The 25,728-nt window shown below is 40.6% G+C and overlaps 2 protein-coding genes and 4 long non-coding RNA genes across 7 annotated transcripts in view; 3 read left to right on the top strand and 3 right to left on the bottom strand.

Annotated features, from left to right (window-relative positions):
* Positions 1-506: 506 nt before the first annotated feature.
* LOC307004525 (uncharacterized protein) lies at positions 507-3,200 on the bottom strand (the record flags this gene model as incomplete). Its single annotated transcript, XM_079623844.1, has 8 exons — positions 507-765; positions 1,268-1,423; positions 1,545-1,712; positions 1,921-2,022; positions 2,267-2,381; positions 2,473-2,564; positions 2,643-2,760; positions 2,850-3,200. The coding sequence occupies 8 exons, from the start codon at positions 3,198-3,200 to the stop codon at positions 551-553; spliced, it is 1,317 nt and encodes a 438-aa protein (XP_079479970.1). The 3' UTR covers positions 507-550.
* A 9,060-nt stretch (positions 3,201-12,260) lies between these two features.
* The window catches only part of LOC307003795, a 36,763-nt gene continuing 23,295 nt past the window's right edge, over positions 12,261-25,728 (bottom strand). Inside the window, exons 2-3 of the long non-coding RNA XR_013798813.1 lie at positions 12,508-12,646; positions 12,261-12,427 (exon numbers count right to left, since the gene is read on the bottom strand). This is a non-coding gene — a long non-coding RNA (uncharacterized lncRNA). The remainder of the gene's footprint in view (positions 12,428-12,507; positions 12,647-25,728) is intronic.
* LOC307003798 lies at positions 14,473-15,575 on the top strand. Of its 2 annotated transcripts, XR_013798818.1 has the most exons (4): positions 14,473-14,541; positions 14,674-14,766; positions 15,242-15,278; positions 15,544-15,567. It is a non-coding gene; the product is annotated as an uncharacterized lncRNA (long non-coding RNA). The 2 variants fall into 2 exon arrangements; XR_013798817.1 differs by lacking the exon at positions 15,242-15,278 and having other exon boundaries at positions 15,544-15,575.
* Positions 15,591-19,486, top strand: LOC307004006 (uncharacterized protein; the record flags this gene model as incomplete). Its single annotated transcript, XM_079622947.1, has 7 exons — positions 15,591-17,507; positions 17,814-17,880; positions 18,000-18,086; positions 18,336-18,437; positions 18,650-18,721; positions 18,865-19,428; positions 19,479-19,486. Exons 2-7 carry the CDS (start codon positions 17,817-17,819, stop codon positions 19,484-19,486), a joined length of 897 nt encoding a protein of 298 aa, XP_079479073.1. The 5' UTR covers positions 15,591-17,507; positions 17,814-17,816.
* LOC307003792 lies at positions 20,730-21,639 on the top strand. Its single transcript, XR_013798810.1, has 3 exons — positions 20,730-20,794; positions 21,110-21,210; positions 21,384-21,639. It is a non-coding gene; the product is annotated as an uncharacterized lncRNA (long non-coding RNA).
* On the bottom strand, positions 22,704-25,665 carry LOC307003801. Its single transcript, XR_013798821.1, has 3 exons — positions 25,525-25,665; positions 23,600-23,700; positions 22,704-23,370 (listed from the first exon to the last, which is right to left on the bottom strand). It is a non-coding gene; the product is annotated as an uncharacterized lncRNA (long non-coding RNA).

The raw sequence follows: 25,728 nt of genomic DNA, 5'->3' as shown, positions 1-25,728 counted from the left end.
CCTTGAGTAGTTACCAGACTCAAAGGAGGTACCCATCTGCTTGTGACTGGCTGGGTATAATATAACAATTAATATAATAATTATTCATTTAGCTGACGCTTTTATCCATTGTGCCTTACAATTGGCACACAATCGCCTTACAATATACCAGAGGTTGCACGTCTCTGGAGCAACTAGGTGTCTCGCTGGTGGACTAGAAATTGAGAAGAAGACGAAATGCCAATGATCCTGCATCAACGATTTTGTACCTCCAGCTCTTCGGAGAGATCCATTGTCAACCTACTTCAAACTGACTCAGATTAACAAAGGTTAACAAAGGTCTTTGTTAACATTGTTTTCATAATATACAATAATATCCTTTAATGTAAAATAGTATTTAATTTTAACTACATTAAAGATAAATTCTGTCAATTCCTTCCAGAAATTTTGGATAATTTTGCATTCAAAAAACAAATGCGTCAACACCTCTTTCCCACTTTTACAAAAAGAAAATATCAGAGTATAAGGTTGCTGACATTATTTGGTAGAATCAAAGTCCTCTACAGTACATTCAGTCTTCATCTGAAGTGCTGGAATCCAAGTCAGCTGCATCACCTTCTGACATCTCCTCCTCCGACGAGTCCATTTCCAGAAGTGGTTGATGGCTGAGAATTCTACTGTAAAAGCCCTTGACTTTTACCATTTCTGCTTTCAGTACAGTTTGTTTTTGAAGAACCAGACACTGTAGTCCTCTTTGTGCATCCTCAGACTGGTCAGCAAAAGAGGCTGTAAAAACAAAAGATTGACACTTTAATAACTTTAATTTAAGTCAATAATGACACTTTAATAAGCATTTACAAAAGTAGGTTTCAATAGTCATATTACAACAGGGTTGTGAAATGAAATTTAGATACAAGCTTCAGGGGGCAGTTTTTATATATATATAAAAAAAAACGTCAACAGTCAACACTTGCTGGTGCAAGCTATTGCTCTCTGTTCTGTCCGCTCAGTACTGGAGGTTGAGTACTATGGACGGTGACATTTGCTAGACAGTGACAGCCTGTTGGATTTATTACGTACCCAATCTAGTTTGCCTGGTTTATGTTTAAATTTCAGATTTTCAGGAAAGCAAGCAGACATTTCCCTTTCAGTAGAAGAATGTGGAAAAAAAACTCTAGTGACAAATTTTGCACAGACACAATTTAGTATAGTCCAGATCTGATATTTCAGGAGACATACATACTTTAAGTGGAGGGGATCAGTAAAAAACAACAAAAATAGCGCTTACAGTTTGCAGAGAGAGTTGCCAGCATCATAGATTGTGCCTTCATTGCTGTCCAGTGTTGCTGCATCTCTTTACAGATAATAATTTCCTCCTCCTTCAGACGTCGCACAGCCATAACCTTCTCGAACACTGTTCTTTTGGTGTGAAGGTCTGCAGCAGCTTCAATTCATCAACATCAAAACAGAAGACATAGAGTTAGAAGTTTTGTTCTTTGGATTAATACAAATAACAATATGCAAGAAGTGCTCAGATATAGATTTTATTTAAATGGATAACTTACTTTCACTTCTGTTGTTCCAAGGCCATGCATCAGTCAGGACACTAGCATCAGTGGACACAATTTGCTCAGATGGTTCAGCCAAGTTGTTGTACTCAAAAATAGTCGCTGCCAAGCGTTTTTTCTCATCAAGAATTACTTTTCGAATCTTGTGACGCCTCTTGTTGCTATCTGCAACAACAACAAAAGTCAGAGTATGTATGTATAGAATCAAATCCCAATTGTGACACTTTTGGCAAAGTTTCATTTTTGGAAAATGTGCATTTTATTCCTTTAACCAACCTGGATCAGATTTGTTGGTGTTTTCTGAACTCCTGCATAGGTTACCATGTGCATTTTCTAACTAGGAAAGTGTCAAATGTCTGCAACTGTGACCTACCAGTTTGTTTGTAAAGATTTTGGGTTCGCACTTTGATGATGACTGCTAGCTCCTCTATTCGTGCCTGCAATGCCCCAAGGCTGCCATCACCTGGATCCGTTTCTAAATCAGAGTCACATTATTGAGTATACACAATCACAATCATTCTATTACATTCAGCAATAATTTTTCTTTAAGCATAATTAGGCTAAACCTATGGTTTACATTGGCTCTGTTGTGTAACCCCATAACCTTTCCAGGAATTTTAATAACAAGACCACTGCTATACACTGTGTGCTATTTAACATAATTTCACGCAAATGTGCCGATAAAGCAAGCAAAGCAACCTTTCAACCAGCCAACTCACCCTCAGTCCATTGCTGCACTTCAGACACCCATAGCTGCAGTGTGTCGTCATCTACACCAAGCTCATCTTTGGTAGCATTCAGGATGTCCACTTGTTCTTTGAGCATCCTTACAGTCTACAATAACAAATGTTCGTACATGTACGCATGTACATTATTTGTGTTTATTTTTCATTATGATATCAACATCACTGTTAAAAAAAATTACCTTGGCGTATCTCTGGCTTAAAGTGGGGCCCATATTCTTGACTTTCTTTTTATTCCACCCGGAAGCCAGAAGGGTCAGCATGTTTGTTCTTCCTGAATTCAATGTCAGTACAAATTATTAACAACAACAACAACAACAACAACAACAACAAGTCCCCCCACCCCCCACACCTGCTTTGGACATGTACTTGGTCGTGATTGCTGCTCTGGACAAGAAACTGTTCACTTGCTCAACCTCTTCTCCAATTGTTGAGCCTGCACCTTCCTGAAATGCGCCTCCCCATTTGATCTAATAAGAAGTGCGTACAATAAATGTTATTTCTAAATTATTCAATGACTCAAATGACTACTAACTTAGTCATTAACGTTGCAATGTACCTCGCATTTCCCAGTGTGAGCCTTTGCATGCATTACAGACAGGAAAGGACGCATGGACAGGAGCTTCCTCATCTCAGGGCATTGCTGAGCCACCTTGGACAAATATGGGAAATATTTGCATGCCACATCGGAGCAAAGGAATGTGATGTTTCCTGGGGCATTTTCTGCTAACGTCCTTTGTAGGAAAAGAGGGTAGGCAAAAATCTCCCCTCGATACATATTTAGTGCTCCAAGGAGGACTCCATGGCGACATACAGCAATTTCAAGCCCTTCCTCATCCAATTTGCTGGTGTTTTTCCTGGAAGACTCCTTAGCTGCTCTCCAACTTGAAGATCCACTGTCACTGTTCATAATCCACTGTTTCCTTCCCGTCTCGTGTAACTGTTGTGTTGTGTTGTGTGTGTGTGTGTGAGTGGGCGTTTCCGCTCATTCTGGCAGATCAGTGATCCAGCTGATCTCACTCATTATCACCAGCTGCAGCTCATTCACTCTCCTATAAAATCTCACTGCATTCTTCTCTCATTGTCAGATCGTTGTTTATGTCTCTCGTGTGTGATCCCGTTCCCGTTGACGTTTCTGTTCGTGTCCCGTTCCTGTTTCCTCGTTCACCTTGGATACGTCTTCACCTGGATCATCACTTCTGCACCTCACTTAGGGGTGTAAATATCAATCGATTCGTATCGATACATCGATTATACAGCCGGCGATTCGATGCATCGTTGCGTCCGCAAGAATATCGATTAATGTGCTTATTTTGCCGCCTGTCATTTTTCAGCATCCACTCCGACATATGCGTGCAACCTACTCCTAAGCTGCGGGTGGCGATATCCTCATTATTGTCTTCTACGTCACACTGCTTCACGCGCCGCGCGCATTACGTTTATGTTCACAGTTCACACACTGTTGAGTCTGACTTTCAAGAGCGATGGAACCGTCAGAGCGAGCTGGCAATGAAAGTGAAACGTTACACACTCCAGTCGGCGTCAAGTCATGGGTGTGGAAGTATTTTGGCTTCAGGAAAATAGATGGAGCACTGGTAAGAGATGTTGCCTTTTGTAAAGAGAAAGACTGTCAGTGGGACATTCTAAAACGCTTAACGTGAAAAACGCTTAACGTGGCTTACTGTACGAAGACAGTGATATTAAAGGACCAAACTCAGTACACATCATATTAATAAACCATATTATGTATAAAAAAATCAGATGAGCCCAGAATATCAACGCGACGCGTTTAATCACGCGTTAAGCATGTTCTTACCATAGAAAACCACTATAAGAAAACGCTTAACGTGGCTTACTGTACGAAGACAGTGATATTAAAGGACCAAACTCAGTACACATCATATTAATAAACCATATTATGTATAAAAAATCAGATGAGCCCAGAATATCAACGCGACGCGTTTAATCACGCGTTAAGCATGTTCTTACCATAGAAAACCACTATAAGAAAACGCTTAACGCGTCGCGTTGATATTCTGGGCTCATCTGATTTTTTATACATAATATGGTTTATTAATATGATGTGTACTGAGTTTGGTCGTTTTAGAATGTCCCCTGTCAGTGTGAGATAAGATACTGCAGCAACACGTCGAATCTCTGTTCTATTTTCTGTTCATTTGCAGTGCATTGAGCACAAATGCTATAGTGTAACATACACATTATTATGTGAATAGATAGAATACTGTTTCTGTATTCTCAATAAAAGGCTAATTAAATGATTTATTTTTGTTGATTTATTTTGAAACTTAATAGATATCATCATGTAAAAATATCGAGCATTGAATCGTATCGAATCGAATCGAATCGTATCGCGGGGAATTCTGAAGTATCGAAAATAATCGAAGCGTTGGCTTAAGAAATCGGTATCGTATCGAATCGTCATGAAGGCCCCGATTTACACCCCTAACCTCACTTCACGGACAACATCGCTGACCATCCAGTCCCTGTGTCACCAGTGCTACTTACCACGGGACTATTACATCCTTCTTATAAACCTGAGTTTTACTTGCATATCTGCTTCCGTCTCTGTGTAAGCATGACAGAACGATCTGACCACGCTCAGGAAGCAGCAAGTAACCAGTCATCACTAGACACATTTGTCAGCACCAGCATTCAACGTATGGACCAGCAAGAAAGAAATCTCAATGATACAGCGAGAGCAGTCCAAGCGCTGGTGACGCAGGTGTCCGAGCTCACCCAGCAATTTCAACTGCTGCGAGGTCCCGCTGCGCCACCCACACCGCCCGTTCTCCCCCCACCACCGGACAACGCCTCCCAGTCAGAACCCCGCCTTCCAGTACCGGAGTCCTATGCAGGTGAGCCCAGTTTTTGCAGAGCATTTTTAACTCGCTGCTCGATGCATTTTTCCCTGCAACCCAGGACTTTCTCCAGCGAATCCGCCAAGGTCGCGTTCGTCCTCACGCTACTGACTGGGAGGGCAGCGCTATGGGGAACGGCGGTGTGGGAGAAACAAGATCCCTGCTGTGCCTCGTTCCAGACACTCTCCGCCGAGATGAGAGGAGTCTTCGACCGTGCCAGCACCGGGAGAGAAGCGGCCCGTATTCTAGCGGAGCTCAAGCAGGGAGAAAGATCAGTCTCTGACTATTCGATTGAGTTCCGGACTCTGGCGGTAGAGTGTCAATGGAACGAGGAGGCGCAGTGGGACATGTTCCTGCATGGGCTGGCTGACCGCATCCAGAGGGAGATCTATGCCCTGGATCTGCCCACGTCCCTCAATGAACTGATTGAACTGGCTCTGCGAGTAGACTGTCCACGACTGTCCCGGGTCGAGCGACGGATGCTGCCCAGCCGAGGAGCGGGAGGAGTCGAGAGTCAGCGGTCCAGCGGCGGGGGTTCGGTCAGTCCCATCTACGATCCCTAGCCCATGCAGGTGGGGCGAGCTCGGCTTACTCGGGAGGAGAAGGAGAGGCGGAGGTCCCAAGGACTCTGCCTGTACTGTGGAGCATCAGGACACTTTGCTTTCAACTGTCCAGTAAAAGGGCCAGCCCGGCGGTAAGTATGAGGCTACTGTCGGGTGGGATCTCCGCCGAGAAGACCTCATCAACATCTACACTCCTCCCAGTAAGACTAAGATGGTCAGCCCACGAGCACGAATGTCAAGCATTGGTGGACTCCGGGGCCGAAGGTAACTTCATGGATTATTCATTTGCACACAAGTTTCAAGTTCCCCTCCGTCCACTCACCCGCAAGATTGAAGTTCACGCACTCAACGGTCAAAATCTACCCAACATCTCGCTCACCACCGGACCCATCACGCTCGTCACGTCAGGCAACCACACCGAGACCCTTTCATTTTACATTTTGGACTCCCCCCTTGCACCCATTGTTCTATGACACCCCTGGCTCATTGCCCATAACCCCAAAATAGACTGGCAACAACGAGCAGTAGTGGAGTGGAGCACTAAATGTCATGAGTCCTGTCTTGTCTCTGCTTGTTCGTCTGTTTCGGTCTCTGTGTTTCAGGAGGAGGCATTGGATTTATCTAACGTGCCCGCAGAGTACCAGGACCTGAAGGAGGTGTTCAGTAAGTCTCGGGCTGCGTCTCTCCCTCCACATCGTCCCTACGATTGTGCAATAGATTTACTGCCAGGTACAACTCCGCCTAAAGGCAAGTTATATGCGCTCTCTGTTCCAGAGAGGGGGGCCATGGAGACATATATTTCTGACTCTCTAGCAACAGGGTTCATCCGTCCTTCCTCTTCTCCAGCGGGGGCGGGGTTCTTTTTTGTGAGGAAGAAGGACGGATCTCTGCGACCTTGTATTGATTACCGAGGGCTGAACAGCATCACGGTAAAGAATACTTGTCCTTTGCCGTTGATGTCTTCAGCCTTCGAGAGGTTGCAGGGAGCGTCTATCTTCAGTAAATTGGACTTATATGTACTTATACGTAATGCTTATCATTTGGTCCGCATCAGGAAGGGGGATGAGTGGAAGACTGCTTTTAACACCCCCAGGGGGCACTTTGAATACTTGGTCATGCCTTTCGGGTTGTCCAACTCCCCAGCAGTCTTCCAGGCACTCGTCAACGACGTGCTGCGAGATATGGTCGACCAGTTCATATATGTCTACCTGGATGACATATTGATTTTTTCATCATCTCTCCAGGAACACGTGCAGCACGTCCGGCGAGTGCTTCAGAGGTTGCTAGAGAATGGGCTTTTTGTCAAGGCGGAGAAATGCGATTTTCATGCACAGTCTGTTTCTTTCCTAGGTTACATTGTGTCGGCTGAGGGAATACGTATGGATCCTGAGAAGGTTAAGGCTGTAGTAGAATGGCCAAGTCCAGATTCCCGTAAGGCCCTACAGCGGTTTCTGGGGTTCGCCAATTTCTACAGACGGTTTGTTCGCAATTTCAGCCAACTAGCCTCACCTCTGACCGCCTTGACCTCCCCCAAGACTACGTTCAGGTGGTCAGACGCAGCTGAGGCTGCGTTTGCCAAACTCAAGAGTCGCTTTGTTTCGGCTCCCATCCTGATTATCCCTGATCCATCACGTCAGTTCGTGGTGGAGGTCGATTCGTCAGAGGTGGGGGTAGGTGCAGTGATATCCCAGCGTTCTCCCACAGACGACAGAATGCACCCATGCGCGTTTTTGTCCCACCGCTTGTCCCCTGCCGAACGCAACTATGACATTGGTAACAGAGAGTTGTTGGCAGTCAAGTTAGCGTTGGAGGAATGGCGCCACTGGTTAGAAGGGTCGGGGGTACCTTTTATCGTCTGGACCGACCACAAGAATCTGGAATACATTAAAACCGCCAAAAGATTGAACTCCAGGCAGGCTCGGTGGGCACTTTTTTTCGGACGTTTTGATTTTACTCTCTCGTACCGCCCGGGTTCCAAGAACATCAAACCCGATTCTTTGTCGCGCATTTTTGAGCGTTCCGAACGCCTGTCTACACCCAAGTGCATTTTACCCGAGAATCTATTTGTCTCCACACTCGTATGGGAGGTCGAATCGAAGGTCAAGACGGCCTTAGAAGGGGTAACGCCCCCGGTCGGTTGCCCACCGAATCGTTTATTTGTACCGGAGGAGTTAGTCGTACCAAGTTTCTGGTTAAGCAACGATTCTGGTGGCCACTTATGGCTCACGACGTTCACAATTTTGTGTTGGCTTGCTCAGTTTGCGCCACTGGTAAGACCTCCAATCGACCCCCTGATGGGCTACTTCAACCGCTGCCAGTCCCTTCGAGACCCTGGTCCCACATTTCGCTAAATTTTGTCACCGCCCTCCCACCCTCACAGGGTAACACGGTAGTTTTGACCGTGGTGGACCGGCTCTCGAAGGCGGCCCATTTCATTCCCTTGCCCAAATTACCCTCAGCCAAGGAGACAGCGTTGACCGTCGTTAATCACGTCTTTCGCTTACATGGCCTCCCGACAGACGTGGTTTCCGACAGAGGACCCCAATTTGTGTCCAAATTTTGGCGAGAGTTTTGTAAGTTATTGGGGGCGACTGTCAGTCTGTCCTCAGGGTTTCATCCCCAGAGCAATGGTCAAACTGAGAGAGCCAACCAAGATTTGGAGAGAACGTTGCAATGTCTGGTTTCCAAGAATCCTTCCTCATGGAGCCAACAACTAGCTATGGTGGAGTACGCCCACAATACGTTGCCAGTGTCATCTATGGGCCTATCTCCGTTTGAGTGTAGTGTAGGTTACCAGCCACCAATCTTTCCTAGTCTGGAGTCCGAAGTCGCGGTCCCCTCCGCTCACGCCTTCGTCCAGAGGTGTCATCACACTTGGACTAGAGCCCGCGAGACTCTACTCCAAGTGGGAGCGCGCACCAAGGCCAAAGCCGATCGCCACCGGTCTAGGCCTCCCGTATACGTCGCTGGTCAAAAAGTGTGGCTTTCCACCAAGAACATTCCTCTCCGCTCCGTCTCTAATAAACTTGCTCCAAAATTTATCGGCCCGTTCACTGTCACCAAGATCATTAGTCCGGTGGCAGTCCGCCTCAACCTCCCTCCAGTGTACAGGAGAATTCATCCCGTGTTTCATGTATCCAAAATCAAGCCCGTGTTTTATTCTCGAATTAATCCGCCAGCCCCGGTTCCCCCGCCGCCGCGACTCGTAGAAGGGGAACCATCATATTCGGTAAATCGTATTCTGGACACGAGGCGGAGGGGACGCGGAGTCCAGTACTTGGTGGACTGGGAAGGTTACGGTCCAGAGGAGAGAAGTTGGGTGCCTGCCAGAGACATCCTGGATCACTCCCTTATTGATGATTACAATCAACAGGTAAGGGAGTCTGGGGACGCCAGGAGGCGTTCCTAGGAGGGGGGGTACTGTCACGGTTCATAATCCACTGTTTCCTTCCCGTCTCGTGTAACTGTTGTGTTGTGTGTGTGTGTGTGAGTGGGCGTTTCTGCTCATTCTGGCAGATCAGTGATCCAGCTGATCTCACTCATTATCACCAGCTGCAGCTCATTCACTCTCCTATAAAATCTCACTGCATTCTTCTCTCATTGTCAGATCATTGTTTATGTCTCTCGTGTGTGATCCCGTTCCCGTTGACGTTTCTGTTTGTGTCCCGTTCCTGTTTCCTCGTTCACCTTGGATACGTCTTCACCTGGATCATCACTTCTGCACCTCACTTCACGGACAACATCGCTGACCATCCAGTCCCTTTGTCACCAGTGCTACTTACCACGGGACTATTACATCCTTCTAATAAACCTGAGTTTTACTTGCATATCTGCTTCCGTCTCTGTGTAAGCATGACATCCACACGACCCTTTTCCTGAGATCTATATATTCAAAGATTATAACATAAAACTAAATGAATTTTTAAACCCTCTAAGAATTGTGACTAACAGGTTCTCAAAGTTACAGGACTGGATGATGTGTTCTGTTTGCAGAACTAGGATAAACTAGTTTAACACATGTGGAACCTCCAAATGTATGGATATAAAAAGCCATCACTGTCCTTTTGAAATAGATAGAAAAAATTAAATCTGAGCTTCATAAAGTTTTCAGGTATGCCTTTTCTTACCTTAAAGTAATTTTAATAAGACATTAAACCCTGGAGAAGCCTAAATCAAGCAAGTCTAAAAAATATCAGTAATTTCCTGCACAGGTTACACTTTCTGTTCTTACTCTTTCATGAATAAGTCTGTATGATTATGTTATTGTACTTAAAGTAAATAGTATCAAGACTGCAGTGAGACAAAAACAAATATTAAAACTTGCATGGTTTGTTTGTCTGTGGATGTTGTCAACAAACTCAGCAACCTCCTCATCTTTCTGAATAAAGACACCTTCAAAGTTGCCTGGCTCTGAAGTGCCGAAACAATACAATACAATACTCTGAAGTGCTGAATGTTGACATGGGCTACTAGTTAACTTAACCCATATATCTAATGCATAAAATATAATTTCATATTAAATTTCGACATTTTGGCTCCTTAACCTGATTTGGCTACTAAACATTTGAAGTTTAGGAACCAATAGTTAGGAATACTTTTTTGGTCTAAAACCCTAAATGTGAAATACCTTGCATTTGATTTGAAGGATTAAGCTTGCGGTTTCCGTCAACTGACACTGCAAGCATCTCTGGAGTGCAGGCAGGGCAGTCAAATGATTTATCACGGAATATCTTCTCCACCTCGTACGTCACAGCGACCCACTCAGAAAAGCTTTTGCTGAAGGTATCAGCTGATATTTTGCCAGCCTTTTAGATATAGGACAAACATAAGAGAAAAGTCTAAGGAAAATAATATTTGTGTATGTGTAACTCACCATAAACACTAACTAATAAACATTGCATGCATCTTCATTAAGCTTGGCAAAATTGAAAACTCACTCTTCCGAAGCGCCCTGTTCTTTCATCAAGCATTTTGATGTACGCCTTAAGTGATACACCTGGTGCGGCCATCTTAAGGTCATAGAAAGACTGAAAGACATCAGTGGTATACAGGGTGCAGAAATTCATGGTGCCAGGCCAGTATCCATCACGCTGGATGTCCTTAATGGTGGGGGACCATGTTAGGAAACAGCTGGTGCAACTCACAGCTGGCAATACAAGGTTGTAGCGGCCTGTAGGGAGCATGAATTCAAATGAATAAATTAAGTAATACTGTTAATTTATCTCAACAGAACAAGGAAACAGGCCGTTGTTTCTAATTCCCTCTTTCTGATAACTTTAAATGGTTATAGGAAAAGTTCATGCAATTCTCAGCGGGCACAACTCGGCACAAGACTGGCAAGCGAGCAGAGCAGATGTCAACAATATGCCTCAGTTTAGCTGTGGTAAGTGACTGCGTAATAGAGTTACTAAATAATAGAGACTGCAACTCTGCAGCTTCTCAAGATTAAAGCGAAGCTACCATGTGTAAAATGTCCACTTACGATTTATGGTAATGACAGCCACATTTCTGCCAGGTGACACATGAATGTTGCCTGTTGAACAGCCACACACACGATCTGGTCTCTGTATAGGTAACAGCCGTGCTATCAAAAAAATTAATTGTGTATTGTTTAGATACCCCAAAAAAAGCACACACACTAACTTGTTCTGCAAATAATAACTAACTTGTTCTGCAAATAATAACTATTTCTTCAACTAAAAAGATGCATTGCATAGAGAATTTGAAAAACATCAACATTTGGTTTCTTAATGTGAATCCAGTAACAGGAATAGCACATGTTTCATACATAGTAAGGCATAATACTTGGAAATGGTCTTACCCATTTGCTGATGCAACTCTGACAAACGGGAAAGGCAGGCAGTCCAGACACCTCACAACAGCTTGTTTGCCACACTGGTACCCACAATGTGGATGTGGATGTTGGGTAGCCAGCATATTTTCAACAAGAAATGGCCTGGCCTCTTTCCACTTTTGTGAGGACACTTTGTTTCTGATCTCCCAGTCAGTAGCAGCTGACTCAGGTGACGCCTCACAAGTCACTGCTGTATCCTCTGTACTGTCTACTTCATCGTCTACTCATCCTTAAGCAGCTCAAGGAGCTCCTGACGAAGCACCTCAGTTTCAGATCCTAACAGAAAAAGAATTAAACAAATAAACTTCGCCAATAAACCAACTCTATTGTTTCAAATTGACAACAGCTCATTCATTTCTACCTAAACCAAAACTGTCAAGAAATGACATCTAGACTAATTAAAAGTATAATCTATCCAGGCAATTACAATACACTGTGCTTTAATTATGTACCTTTTGTTAGGTTGACACTGGCAACAACATCAGTAGGTGCCGCACATCTGGGCTGTTCTGTGTTAACAATAATTGTTTTAAGGTACCGGTAATACAGTTGGCAAAGACATGCATGCTTTATAAGGGAGACAATCAGTTTTCAGTACAATTCTGACAACAACATTTGCTCTGTTTCATTAACTAATGGTATTGCTGATGAGACTGCAACCCCTTCAACATGACATAAGGAGAGAAGAAAGACAATCTGGAACTTTGAAACTCCTTTTCACAGACTTTAATAAGGTTATGGAGATTAAAACCATGTCAATATCAATCTTTATTAGTTTTTCATTAAATCACAAAATTTGTTTTTGCTTTACCTGTGCGTTGGTGTTGCTTAGTAGTTGCCGCTGAAAATGACCTTGAGACTAATTTAGTAATGGAAATTGTTAAGTAAACAGAAAGGAGAAATATAAGTATGACTACTAACCAGATGGCATTCCACTGGTTTTCCTACTACTGGATGAAGGCCTTTTAGGAATAACAAACCCATGCCTGTCACGCTTCTTCCATTGGACAGGGGTTGGGTTGTGTTCCCTCTGTGCCTTGAGTTCCTTCTGAGCCTCACTCTGTGTAATTCAACAAGACACAAGAAAGGCAACACTCCCCAGCGAGCAAAAAGTAGTCTAGAACACGTCTATAAGACGTAATTGTTAGACATCCAGAAGACGTCCTCACAGGAGCCAGAATGAAAGTTTTTTATACGTCTTTTCTGGACATTGCATAGACGTAAATTAAAGACATGCTACAGACGTAATTGTTAGACATCCAGAAGACGTCCTCACAGGAGCCAGAATGAAAGTTCCCAGCAAACATTGGTCCGACGGCAACGTCGTGTCCCTGGCCAAAAATAGTCGCGGTATGACGGCATAAATCGGTAAAAATATGTAACACAGAACATTTCCTAAAAATGCATTCAGATACATTTGTGCATGTCTACAGTTATCTGGGGTTGCATGTATAATTGTTATTTTGACTTTTAGCTACGTGTAGTTCAATATATACAACGTTGTATTTCGGGTGAGAGAGGACGTCACCATGGCGACGTCTTTTACACGTGCATTTATAGTCCACCATGACCCTCTATGAAATCAATTGTGATAAAGCTGTGCTTCATTCTTGCATGGTTAATACTGCAATAATTAATTAAATTCGTCAAGTTTTAAGAAGTTGTATGAATACGTCCACTGACGTCCTTTACACGTCTATATAAGGCTGTGAATTGTCGTCCACTGACGTCCTTTACACGTCAAGGCTGTAAATTGTCGTCCACTGACGTCCTTTACACGTCTAGTTAAGGAAACCATTAAAAACATGAATTATCTTAATGAAATACACAATTTTACACACATATATTTACTTTATCTTGTTTAAATAAATTATAAGATAAAAGTGCCCAGTCAGTGTGGTTAATTGATTTCAAAGCCACTGCATTTTAGTCATTATTTCAACCTGTTGTAACTGTATTCGTTTATATATATATATATATATATATATATATATATATATATATATATATATATATATATATATATATATATACGGAATGCATATACAAAACATAAATATATCCGGTCACCATTATGTCTGAGTTGGAACACTTTTTTTATTTATTTTTTATTGAACAACAAGAACATAAAAAAAAAACTGAAAATACATCTATAATTGCATTGGTGATAACTGTGCAAGGCACATCAGTTAAATTAATAAATAATGATGAAAGAAAAAAAATAGGTAGGCTATAGAAAAAGAATATAATAAATAAGAGATTAATCACTAGAGATCAAAATCTCTTACTATTTGAAACAATTTATGTGCCTTACTTTTCATACATTTCAACAATGGAAATAAATTACAAATAAAATGTATTTCTTTTTCTTTAAAAGAAAAACAAGGTTTCATCTTCATATATATACATTTATGAATAAACAATTGTCCAAAATGAACATTACATTAATTACAAATTAATTTCATTTCTCATCTAATAATATTCCAAACATAATGTTTCCTACATAGACTGTAAAAAAATAGGTTTCCTATTAAAAGTGGGCAGTGAATGAATCTTTGACCCCACCCCCCCACCCACCCCCATATAACATTTTAATGAGTTTCTTTATCTTTACTGGAAAGCTAATATACTGTGTTCGCAATTTTTTAACGGAGGGTTTATCATAAGCTTGGAAAACTCAGTTATTATACAGAAATGTCTGAATAAAGAATTAAAACAAGAGCGAATACGTTTTTTTTTATGTCTGAGTTTGAAACTGCTGCCAATGTAGTAACAAAAGATCTCGCGATAGGATATATTATCTCACGAGATGTTAACGCCTTCTGGTTCTGGCGGAGGACCGGAACCTATGACCGGAACCCGGAACCCGGAACCCGGAACTTTATCATTGCCCAACCACGAGGAGAGGAGTTTGCGTCGTATTGCTATTCGAGATTATTAAAAATCTACCGTTGGGTAAGTACATTTTTTTTACTTGTTTTTACATGAATGAACCGAAAGAAATTATGCTCACACTGTCAACTGAAAAGTACTGGGTTTGTCTAAAAAAGATTATCTCACGAGAATGTTTACGCGTTCTCCCCATAGACTCTGGAACCCGTAACATTAGCACTTAGAATAACCACAAGGAGAGGAGGAATTGAGTTGTACGTTATCGAGATTATTACAATCTACTGTTGGGTAAGTACATTTGATTTTGTATTGTTAGATTAACGTGCTTGTGTTTTACTTGTTTGAACCAAAATGAACCAAAATAAAATAATGCCCAGTGTCAACAAATATACTGAATGTGGCTAAAATTAGTTAACTTTAGTAGGCTAAAAGTTACTTTCAACTTATACAACAGTATAATGTAGTACAAAGTATGTTAAATGATACAGTCAAAGTTATTACTTTAACTATTAAAGGGTTAGTTCACCCAAAAATGAAAATTCTATCATCGTTTACTCACCCTCAAGTTGTTCCAAACCTGTATGAGTTTCTTTGTTCTGTTGAACACAAAGGAAGATATTTGGAAGAATGTTTGTAACCAAACAGATCTCATTCCCCATTGACTACCATAGTATATATTTTTTCCTACTATATGGAAGTCAATGGGGAATGAAATCTGTTTGATTCTGTCATTCTTCCAAATATCTTCCTTTGTGTTCAACAGAACAAAGAAACTCATACAGGTTTGGAACAACTTGAGGGTGAGTAAACTATGATATAATTTTCATTTTTGGGTGAACTATTCCTTTAATGTAGTCTTTGAAAGGTTTATTTCAGAAAGTAAATGATCTGAATTTGAATTGTATCTTAAATTGTTTTCCTATGTGCTCTGTAGCACTTTGAGATTGCTAATGTAAAGTGCGTTACAAATAAAATGTATTCATATTTTAATTAAAATTAAATGTTTAGCTGGATTTGGACATGTATGTTGTCAGTAAATGCGTTAAAAATATTTTGTAATTTTAGAATTGCTAAACATGTCCTCCGAATACAAAAAGAAGTGAAGACGACGAAGGTCAAGGGTTGATGCCTTAGCGGAACATGGTAGCAGCTCTGAATCCGAGGGGTCAGTGGAGCCAGCCTTGGCGGGGGAGGGCAGTACACTGGCGGAGGGATCAACATATGACGATTTACCTACTATGGAGGGCTGTAGTTCTTCCAAAAGCACAGTAGCAGTGTCCATTAGTGGTGATACCGATGAAGAACATAATTATGAGACAGAATCTACTGAAACAGATTCTGAGCATTTGGATGAGACTTCACATTCAACTGATGAAACTCCTTCTCTCCACGAAGACTTGGCTAATTGGGCTACTGCTACAAATCAAACCCACAAGGCACTAAATTAGCTTCTTTGTGTGCTCAGGCGCCATGGGCATAGACTTCCTAAAGATGCTAGAACCCTTCTTGATACTCCACAAGGAGTGCCAGTTCAAAATAAATGCAATGGACAGTATATTTATTATGGTATTGAGCGTTATCTCCTTGAACACATTTCAAAAAATACACAGCCAGGACAAGTTGAACTGTCCTTTAACGTGGATGGCGTGCCATTGTTTAAATCGAGCAAAATGTGTTTCTGGCCCATTCTTGGTCAAATTCCGAACTTTCAGCCATTTGTTGTAGCTCTGTATTATGGATCCAGCAAGCCTGACTCTGTTGAGGAGTTTTTACAAGATTTCTTGGAGGAGTTGCAACCGCTCATCCAAAATGGAGTTTCATTCCAGAATTTGGTTCACACAGTTACAGTGAAGGCAATCATCTGTGATGCACAAGCCCGGTCATTTCTAAAAAGTATCAAAAGTCACAATAGTCTGCATGGATGTGAGCGATGTGTTGCAGTAGCTCAAATGATTGAAAATAGGGTAGTTTATTTGACAAAGGGTCCTTCTGAAGGAAGAACAGATGAGGTATTCAACCGAGTTGGATACCCTGACCATCAAAAACAAATGTCACCTCTTGTCAGAGCTGGTATCTTGTGTGTGAAACAGTTCCCCCTTGACTACATGCACCTAGTATGTCTTGGAGCCACAAAAAGACTGCTGACATACTTGTGGCGTGGGCCAGTTATCTGTCGGCTGAGTAAAGCTCAGAGAGAGCAAGTACAAATGAACATTACTCATTTGAAACGAGCTTTGCCTGCAGAGTTTGCAAGGCAGCCAAGAAGCATGGAAGAATTGGATAGGTGGAAAGCTACTGAGCTACGTCAGTTCATGCTCTACACAGGGCCATTAATCTTGAAGGATGTTCTTCCTAGTGACCAGTACCACCACTTTCTTTGTCTGAGTGTTGGTATGAGCATTCTTTTGGATGAAGCAGATGAGAAGAGAGAGTCTTATCTAGGATACGCGCACAACATTCTGGAACACTTTGTGGATAGCTCTGTGGATTTTTATGGACCCACCTTTCCAACATACAACATTCATTCCATCAAACACTTGGCAGATGATGCTGCAAACTTTCACAGCTCTTTGAACAATATTTCATGTTTTCCGTTTGAGAACCACTTGCAGGTTATCAAAAAAATGGTGAGAAGTGGCAAACAACCGCTTGTGCAAGTCACAAAAAGACTTGCTGAAAGACAATGTACTGAAAGACCTGCCAGACAATCCCGAAGTACAAGCAAGCTTACAGCAAAGATGCCGGACAACTGTGTGTTCCTGATGGATAATACAGTGGGATTTATCCAGGAGAAACGAAACGATGGAACACTAAGGATGGATGTGTTTAGGGAAACTGACTGTGAAAGTGTCTTCGAAAAGCCATGCAATTCAAAGCTCTTCAACATAATGTTTGTCAGCGGTGACTTGTCAATGGCAAAGCGAATACTGACAAACAGAGAAAGCATCTACAAAAAGGCTGTGTGTCTTCCTTACAAACAAGGTTATGCTATATTCCCTCTGCTGCACCAACAAGAATAACAAGACTTGGTAATAATTTTTTATGTATTTTTATATATATATATATAATATTTACACTGTTGCTTCAATAAGGTTTGAAAAAGCACCTAACACACTAATTAGCAATAACATTAAATCCACCTGATGATTTTAATCTTGTGGTTAACGGTGGTCAGCATGATTTGACTTGGGTGTAGTTCAATCAACATTCTTTTGTATATACAATTACTAGCATGTTATATTCAAAATTGTCCAATTGCTTTCCAACTGTTGGAATAAATGGACAGGTTTTAGTGTCCTGAAAGTTAAACTCTGTCCTGTTGTTTTATCTTTTAGGTAATGGACAATCGGGGGAAAGAAAAACGAACTAGAAAGAGGAAAGTCTTCCGTGACTTTGTTAATGGTACATTATTATTTGGTGTTTTAAAACGGATTTAAATTACAATTTGTTAATGCAGTCTTGACTGTTTTTCATATGTTAAACTGAAACTGTTACAAATGTGTTTGTTTTATTTATTTTAGATTTTGACCTTGACAATGACAGTGACGTGACTGACATTGACATTGAGTCAACACAGCTCAGTCAAAGTCTCCTGGCAGTCAAAAAACGTGAGTTACCAACTTTTATTATGTTATTGTGTGTCTTTAGCCTAATCACAAATATTATCTTTGTAGAATTTTAATTGTAGCCCTTCAAAATGAGGGCTTTCAGAGGAAGAAGTTTTTTGGCATGGAATTACAATGATTTGATTGATTAATCATTGGATATCTAAAATGTTACATACTGAAATACTGTTCTGTACTAAAAGCTCAACATAAGTGTTGGATTAACTTACTTTGCTTTTGTTTTGTACAAAGGAAAAGTGGAACCTAATCCAAATAAAAATAAGCAAACTGATAAAAGGACTGTGTCCTACCCACTTCCTCCACCAAAATATAAAAATCCAAAACCCAAGCCAGGTAAATGCCCATGTTTATAAATACACTTAAACATTTTGGATTTGTTATTTGTAATTAATTATCATTAATTACAATATCATTTTATTTACAATTCTTCAAGCAATAAAAAAAAAGGTATGGTAAACTGTAGATATGATTGTGTAGATGTGGCTTAAACAGTCTACAAATTTGTTAATTACCTAATTTGTCATATGTCCTTGTTTGTGCTAAAGATCAAGTTTTGTGTCCAACACACCTGGATGAGACGTGCCCGACCCCTGACTTTGAGTACCCTACATTAAGTTGTAAGTTGTTGTTTTTTATTACCTTTTTTTTGCCAAATTTTTTTGTTATTCGTACAGTTATGGTTTGTTCATTCTTTAATGTGTCCTTTCTTACCTTAAATAACTTATTATTTTTCACACCTTTTGTTTTAATGTCTGTATAGTATTGTCTCAAGTCCCAAATTCAGGATTGATGCCCCAGCATCTTAGCACGCCCCAGCACCCTAGCACGCCCCAGCACCCTAGCACGCCCCAGCACCGTAGGACGCCCCAGCACCGTAGGACGCCCCAGCACCGTAGGACACCCCAGCACATTAGCATGCCCCAGCACCGTAGGACGCCCCAGCACATTAGCATGCCCCAGCACCGTAGGACGCCCCAGCACATTAGCATGCCCCAGCACCGTAGGACGCCCCAGCACATTAGCATGCCCCAGCACATTAGCGCGCCCCAGCACCCTAGGACGCCCCAGCACCCTAGGACGCCCCAGCACCCTAGGACGCCCCAGCACCCTAGGACGCCCCAGCACCCTAGGACGCCCCAGCACCCTAGGACGGCTGAGCACCGCAGCACGCCCCAGCACCCTAGGACGTCCCAGCACCCTCGGACGGCCCTGCACCGTAGGACGGCTGAGCACCGCAGCACACCCCAGCACCCTAGGACGCCCCAGCACCCTAGGACGCCCCAGCACCCTAGGACGCCCCAGCACCCTAGGACGCCCCAGCACCGTAGGACGGCTGAGCACCGTAGGACGGCTGAGCACTGCAGCACACCCCAGCACCTTAGGACGGCCCTGCACCGTAGGATGGCCGAGCACTCCAGCACGCCCCGGCACTCCAGCACGCCCCGGCACTCCAGCACGCCCCGGCACTCCAGCACGCCCCGGCACTCCAGCACGCCCGAGCACCGTCGGACGCCCGAGCACCGTCGGACGCCCGAGCACCGTCGGACGCCCGAGCACCGTCGAGCGGCCCACTGTATGTGAGAACTTTAGTCGCATCTTATTTTAAACACATTCTACCTTAGTGACAACAGCCTAATATATACTATTAGTCTAAAGTTTGGAAAATTTACTAATTTGATTTTGTGATCATTCTTTGATTAAACATTTCAGATAAATACTTATCTTTTGAACTTATTAGTGTTTGTAACATTAGAAACATTAAGTTTTGGGTTGGTAAGAATCTTTTTGGGGAAAGAGATTAAAGAAATGTAGACTAATATTTATTAGCAAGGATGCATTAAACTGATCAATTGACAGTATAGAGATTTTAAATGTTGCAAAAGCTTTATATTTCAGATAAAAGCTGTTCTTTTAAACTTTCTATTCATTAAATAATCCTGAAAAATTAATTGTACAAAACTATTTTCAACATTGATAATGATAATGTTTTTCTTGAGCATTAAATCAGCATGTAAATTTAGTAACAGGATTTCATAATGTTGCATTGAGGAGTGAGCACAGAAGTTAGATATATGTTAATGGTCTGTTTCAGCCATGGGGTTGTCCTATCACAATTTAATTAACTTTCCTTTTTTTTTTTTAATAGGTGGCACCAGACCCTCAAAGAATGCGTACCCCATGTCAACCACAAGTAAGAAATAAATGTGGTGGTTTTAAAACACTGGCCAGCTACATAAAATGCATTAAGCTCCCATGATTTTTCTTGTTTTTGTTTTTTTTACATCAAAAAATGTGTCTAGATGTGTGTACGTATTAATCTAATACAATTTTCTTTCAGAATTTCAAAGGAAGGTGTTTTCTATGTTGTTTGATTTAAAAGATCAACTTCAGCAAGTAGCCGGCATTCTTGACCCTGGCAGGTCTACAGCAACTATTAAAAAAATGGAATCTGAGAGTGACCTAAAAATCTTTGAAGATAAAATTCAAAATGTTGATGATCGGTTGATCTGCTTAAGTTATGACAAATATGTATATATGTATTTGTGTGTGTGTATGTGTGTGTATATATATATATATATATCTCCATCTATCTTTTTCTAACATTATTTCAATTATCACATTTAGGTCCAGCAACTGTCCAGAATCGGTGGGTCTACAATAAGAGACTGTGTGAACAAAGTTATGAATAGGTATTTTTCTTGAATTGTTGACTTTTTTTATTGTGGCATAACCATAATGATAACCAACCATAGTCTGTACTGGCTCAGACAGTCAGCCAGACTGAAAACAAGAAATCAAAACATGATTTCAGTGTAAACCATGAACGACATTCATCACTTGTCAACAAAGCACTTGGTACATGATCGATGAGTAATTTTAAAAGTTTGTTTTAACATTGTATGCAACTGCTATGCTGCACTATACTGTTAATTTTGATTTATTGACCTTATTTGGATATTTTTTCTAAGGTTAAGTAATCCTTTTTTCTTTTTCTTTTTTCACAGAGTGATGTCCAATGCTTTAATGGCCAAGTTCAACATGAGGGGTGGTGGCCAGCTTGAAAAAAAGCAATTTAAAGCCACACCTTTGTATAATGTAATTCAAGGTAATTTGGGGCATATGCTGTTTTTTTTTTTTCTAATCTAGCACTTTTAACCTTTTTTTTTTTTTTTTTTTTAGTTATAGGACCATTAAAAACCTCTTTAAAATATTTGAATGTCATTTTTTCCTACTTTTTATTTTGTTTATTACTATTAATGTAATATTCTCTTTCCTTAGATGCTGTGAAGAGGTGGAACCCCAATTCAACGGAAACGGAAATTGATGGCGCTATGGCTGAACATCTAAAACATGCTCCAGGAAGAGCGGGGGGTGGGGGTTATAAAAAATAAGTTTTCGGTTGAAAAAGATGTGGGAGATATTTGTGACAGCTGAAATTGAATTTGTGTCGTGATGAACATGTTAATTTTTCCTGTTTCCCAGGTGAATTTGTATTAAAACCATAAAATAAATGTGATAAATAAATTGTGACTTAAGTTCATCCCGTTATCTTTGATCATTTCGTAATGAACTACTAAAATGTTAATAATATAACACTTTATTTTACAGTGACCTTAACCTTATATTCAGATGCAGTTAATTATATTAAGTACTTAAATGTATAAGTAAAGTAATGTGTTGTTTGATCTACACGTGATTATAACGTGTTCTAGACGTTTAGGTATGGCTGGGCCTATTTTGGCCCTTTTTAGAACCTTTGTCAAGTTTAGATGTGTAAACGTCAAAATCGCCTGTTTACGATTTAACACAATTAGTGTATGATTATTTTTATATGCAGGCTTATATGCCTACACTTATGCATAAACACACCTTATAAACATCCAGAAGAAGACTAATTCTAACGTCCAGGGACGCGCTGAAGAGACGTGGAATTCACGGCCAGAAATGACGTTGAATTCACGGCCAGAAATGACGTTGAATTCACGGCCAGATGACGTCAAAGACGTCGGTTCAACTTCCATTTTGGAACTATTTTTCAACCATGACAGGACGTGTCGGACGGACGTCTTTTCAACGGTCATTACACGTCCAAATGTTTGCTGGGTTTTTTATACGTCTTTTCTGGACATTGCATAGACGTAAATTAAAGACGTGCTACAGACGTAATTGTTAGACATCCAGAAGACGTCTTCACAGGAGCCAGAATGAAAGTTTTTTATACGTCTTTTCTGGACATTGCATAGACGTAAATTAAAGACGTGCTACAGACGTAATTGTTAGACATCCAGAAGACGTCTTCACAGGAGCCAGAATGAAAGTTTTTTATACGTCTTTTCTGGACATTGCATAGACGTAAATTAAAGACGTGCTACAGACTTAATTGTTAGACATCCAGAAGATGTCCTCACAGGAGCCAGAATTAAGTTTTTTTATATGTCTTTGTAGGACATTATTTAGACGTCAATTAAAGACGTGCTAGTGCTACAGACGTAAGTTAGACAGCTAAAGGCAGCCAGAATAAAAGTTGTATTAGATGCGTTTTCTGTAGAAATGTCAAAGACGAATGTTAAAGACCCATACTAACATGGAAATCCCATCTATGCATATTTGCAAGAATCAAACATTAAAAATGTTTTACTTCAAACAGTGGCAGTGAGTTAGTTCTCACTGAGAAAAACCCAGTTACTCATTGTTAATGGTTGTCGCGTCATGAAACTGCAGACAGACCATATACCTAAATTAGATTTGAAAGATTATTGAGAATAGTGAATATTCAATTGAATAACTGTGTAACTAGTCTTGCATTTTTGTATCTTATCAATATAATTGTAATAAACTGCTTATCATTTTCCAGTAAACCAAACTGACCACTCCAAGAAATCAACTATTTAAATCTCAAAATATATTTTTATTACTAATAGGCTACTTGACAAAACTTAAAACTAGAACAGTAGTATAAATTAACACAATAAAACTTAGAACGAGAACAGGAAGTATAAATTAACACAATAAAACTTAGAACGAGAACAGGAAGTATAAATTAACACAATAAAACAAAAGCCAAAACAGTAAAGTTATAAATAAAAGTGCTATAAAATGTTATAAAAACGGTAAACGGTTAACAAAATGTGGCTGCTTTAAGGTCCCCAGTATATCTATTTATAGCCACCACCCCCAACTCTCCCAGGGGCATGTTTTAAATGGTCAGATGCAGCAGACTTTATTTGGGCCTCTGTTGCAGCTGGGTCCCATTTCATGACAGCATCTACAATCAAAAAAGAAAAAAAAAATCCACATGTAAAATAAATAAATACGCCACTGTTGTGGTTTAGCTTGCAGCAGAGATAGAGACATAGTATACATAGATGAAAATTTGAGTAACCGAATCAATTAAATGAAAGTTATTAAATCACAAATCAAGTAAAATTACATCAAGCCTGATATTAAGCATTCCACACACACACTTTTTTAAATTACCATAATATGAAGCTTACCTTTTACTGCTAAAAACAATTTCTTGTCTTCAATTCCCATTTTGTCTTTTTTTCCCTTCCCCTTCATATTACATCTGGTCATGAGCTGATTGGTGAAGAGCCTAATCCAATCCAAGACAAAAATAATATGCAATTATTCCCCCCCACACACACATTGAATTGTCTTCAAATTAAATGAAAAACCAAACAGAGATTTTGATAGAGGAATGGCATTATACACAGCCACACTATTTTTACTTCATCAAATCGCCTGAAAATGACACTACACAATATAACCATACAGATCTCTACATACATTAGACCTCTTGCTTGGCTAAGAAGGACATTGGGCTTCATAAATTAGCCAGCGTCAGCCTTAGGCTGGCTACACATTGGCTGCGTCGCATGAGCCTGCCGTTTCTGTTGCGTGGCGGCTGCATTGCGCTTTCTACAGCATGTCTTTGCACACCAGAACGTGTTTGAATATCATGCTGCTGCTGATAGCCTTTTCTGTACACGAGCATGTTAAAGGATAATTCCGGTATTTATCACCTTGAGTCTATATTGTAGTTTGTTTTGGATGAACAAGAGTGGTGGACAACATTTTTTTGACAATGGTTCCTCTCTCGAGTTTTTGACTATAAAAGAATTGGCCATGGACCCATTTAACATGGGAGTCAATGTGCATGTCCGAAAATGTCATTAAAACAACCTTTAACATTAGTTTTCAAAACTGTGCAACTCACCGAGTGATTAGTGATGTTAGTTGATGTTCCAGAAACAAAAAGTGTTGCGAAATACAGTTTCTGTCGTGTTTTATTCGTCATTTTGTAAAATCCCAATGTTGAAAAAATAGTTCCACTATAGCAAAATAAACGGATTGGAATCATATATTGCGACGATATATTGTTTATAATCATCAACGAACACCACTAACCACTCGGTGAGTTTAACAGTTTTGTAAACGAACATTATTGGCTGTTTTAATGACATTTTCGGACATGCACATTGACTCCAATGTTAAATGGGTCCATGGCCAATTCTTTTATAGTCAAAAACTCGAGAGAGGAACCATTGTCAAAAAAAATTTGTCCACCACTCTTGTTCATCCAAAACAAACTACAATATAGACTCAAGGTCTTAAATACCGGAATTATCCTTTAACAATTGATTTACTGCAGTAGTACACTTCATGTTAAACATATACTGATTTGAAGACAACTTTGGAAGTATTGACGGGAAAATAGGCTACAGACTATCTTGTTCTGTATTGACAGGTGCAATATATAAAAAAATTTATTGGCACTTCTCTAAACCAATCACAATCGTCTTGGGCGGCGCTAAGCACTAGGCAAAATAGCCTCAGGAAGACATTTCTTTTGGTGGAACGTGCACGTTCAAAAGTTGTTTTAGTCGTGCAACAGAAAACTTAAGCTTGGACAGATAGTCTAGCTAGCTGTCTGGATTTACCCTGCTGAGCAATTTAAATAAAATCGACCAGTTTAAATTCACTTTAAAGAAAGGTAACAGACATCTGTCCGAAAAGAGTGAAATCTGGTGGAATTTCCTCTCATGCTCTCTCTTGTCCATGAGCCCCTGTCTGTCTCTCCTTCTCCCTCTCTTAATCCTGTTATTGTTGAGAAATAGTTTTTTTTTTATTCAACGTAGGGAATAAAACAGGGATTTTATTTTAATGACAGTCCGTTTAAATAAAAGTGCATATGACATCTCACAGGTGGCTTTGACTTACAAACTTAGCCATTTTCATAAAAAAATACGATATACAGTTTATTTTTTAGCACCATTTAACCAAAAAACACCAAGATATAATTGTTTTTATCCATATTGCCAAGCCCTAGCACACGGTCCTCCTCAACTAAACCAAATGAACCATTAAATGAAAACAAATTGGGGATCTGTGTCCAAGTTAATGTGTAAATATATACCTGTCCAGCACTTTGTGGGTGCAGTCCTTTACGTCTTTCCCCCCCACTCTTGCCAGCTGACAAACCTATAATTAAAAAACACATGCAAATATATTAAGGGTAAAAAGCTGAGAACATGTCAAAAATCCAATAAGGCAATACAAAAGACAAACAAGAACGGTGTAGATCCAGGACAACGACGTGTGACGACATATAACAAGGACT

The sequence above is a fragment of the Phoxinus phoxinus genome (assembly GCF_949152265.1).
Source record: "Phoxinus phoxinus genome assembly, chromosome: 9".
Taxonomy (NCBI): Eukaryota; Metazoa; Chordata; class Actinopteri; order Cypriniformes; family Leuciscidae; genus Phoxinus; species Phoxinus phoxinus.
This window is presented reverse-complemented; position numbering and strand designations above follow the sequence as displayed.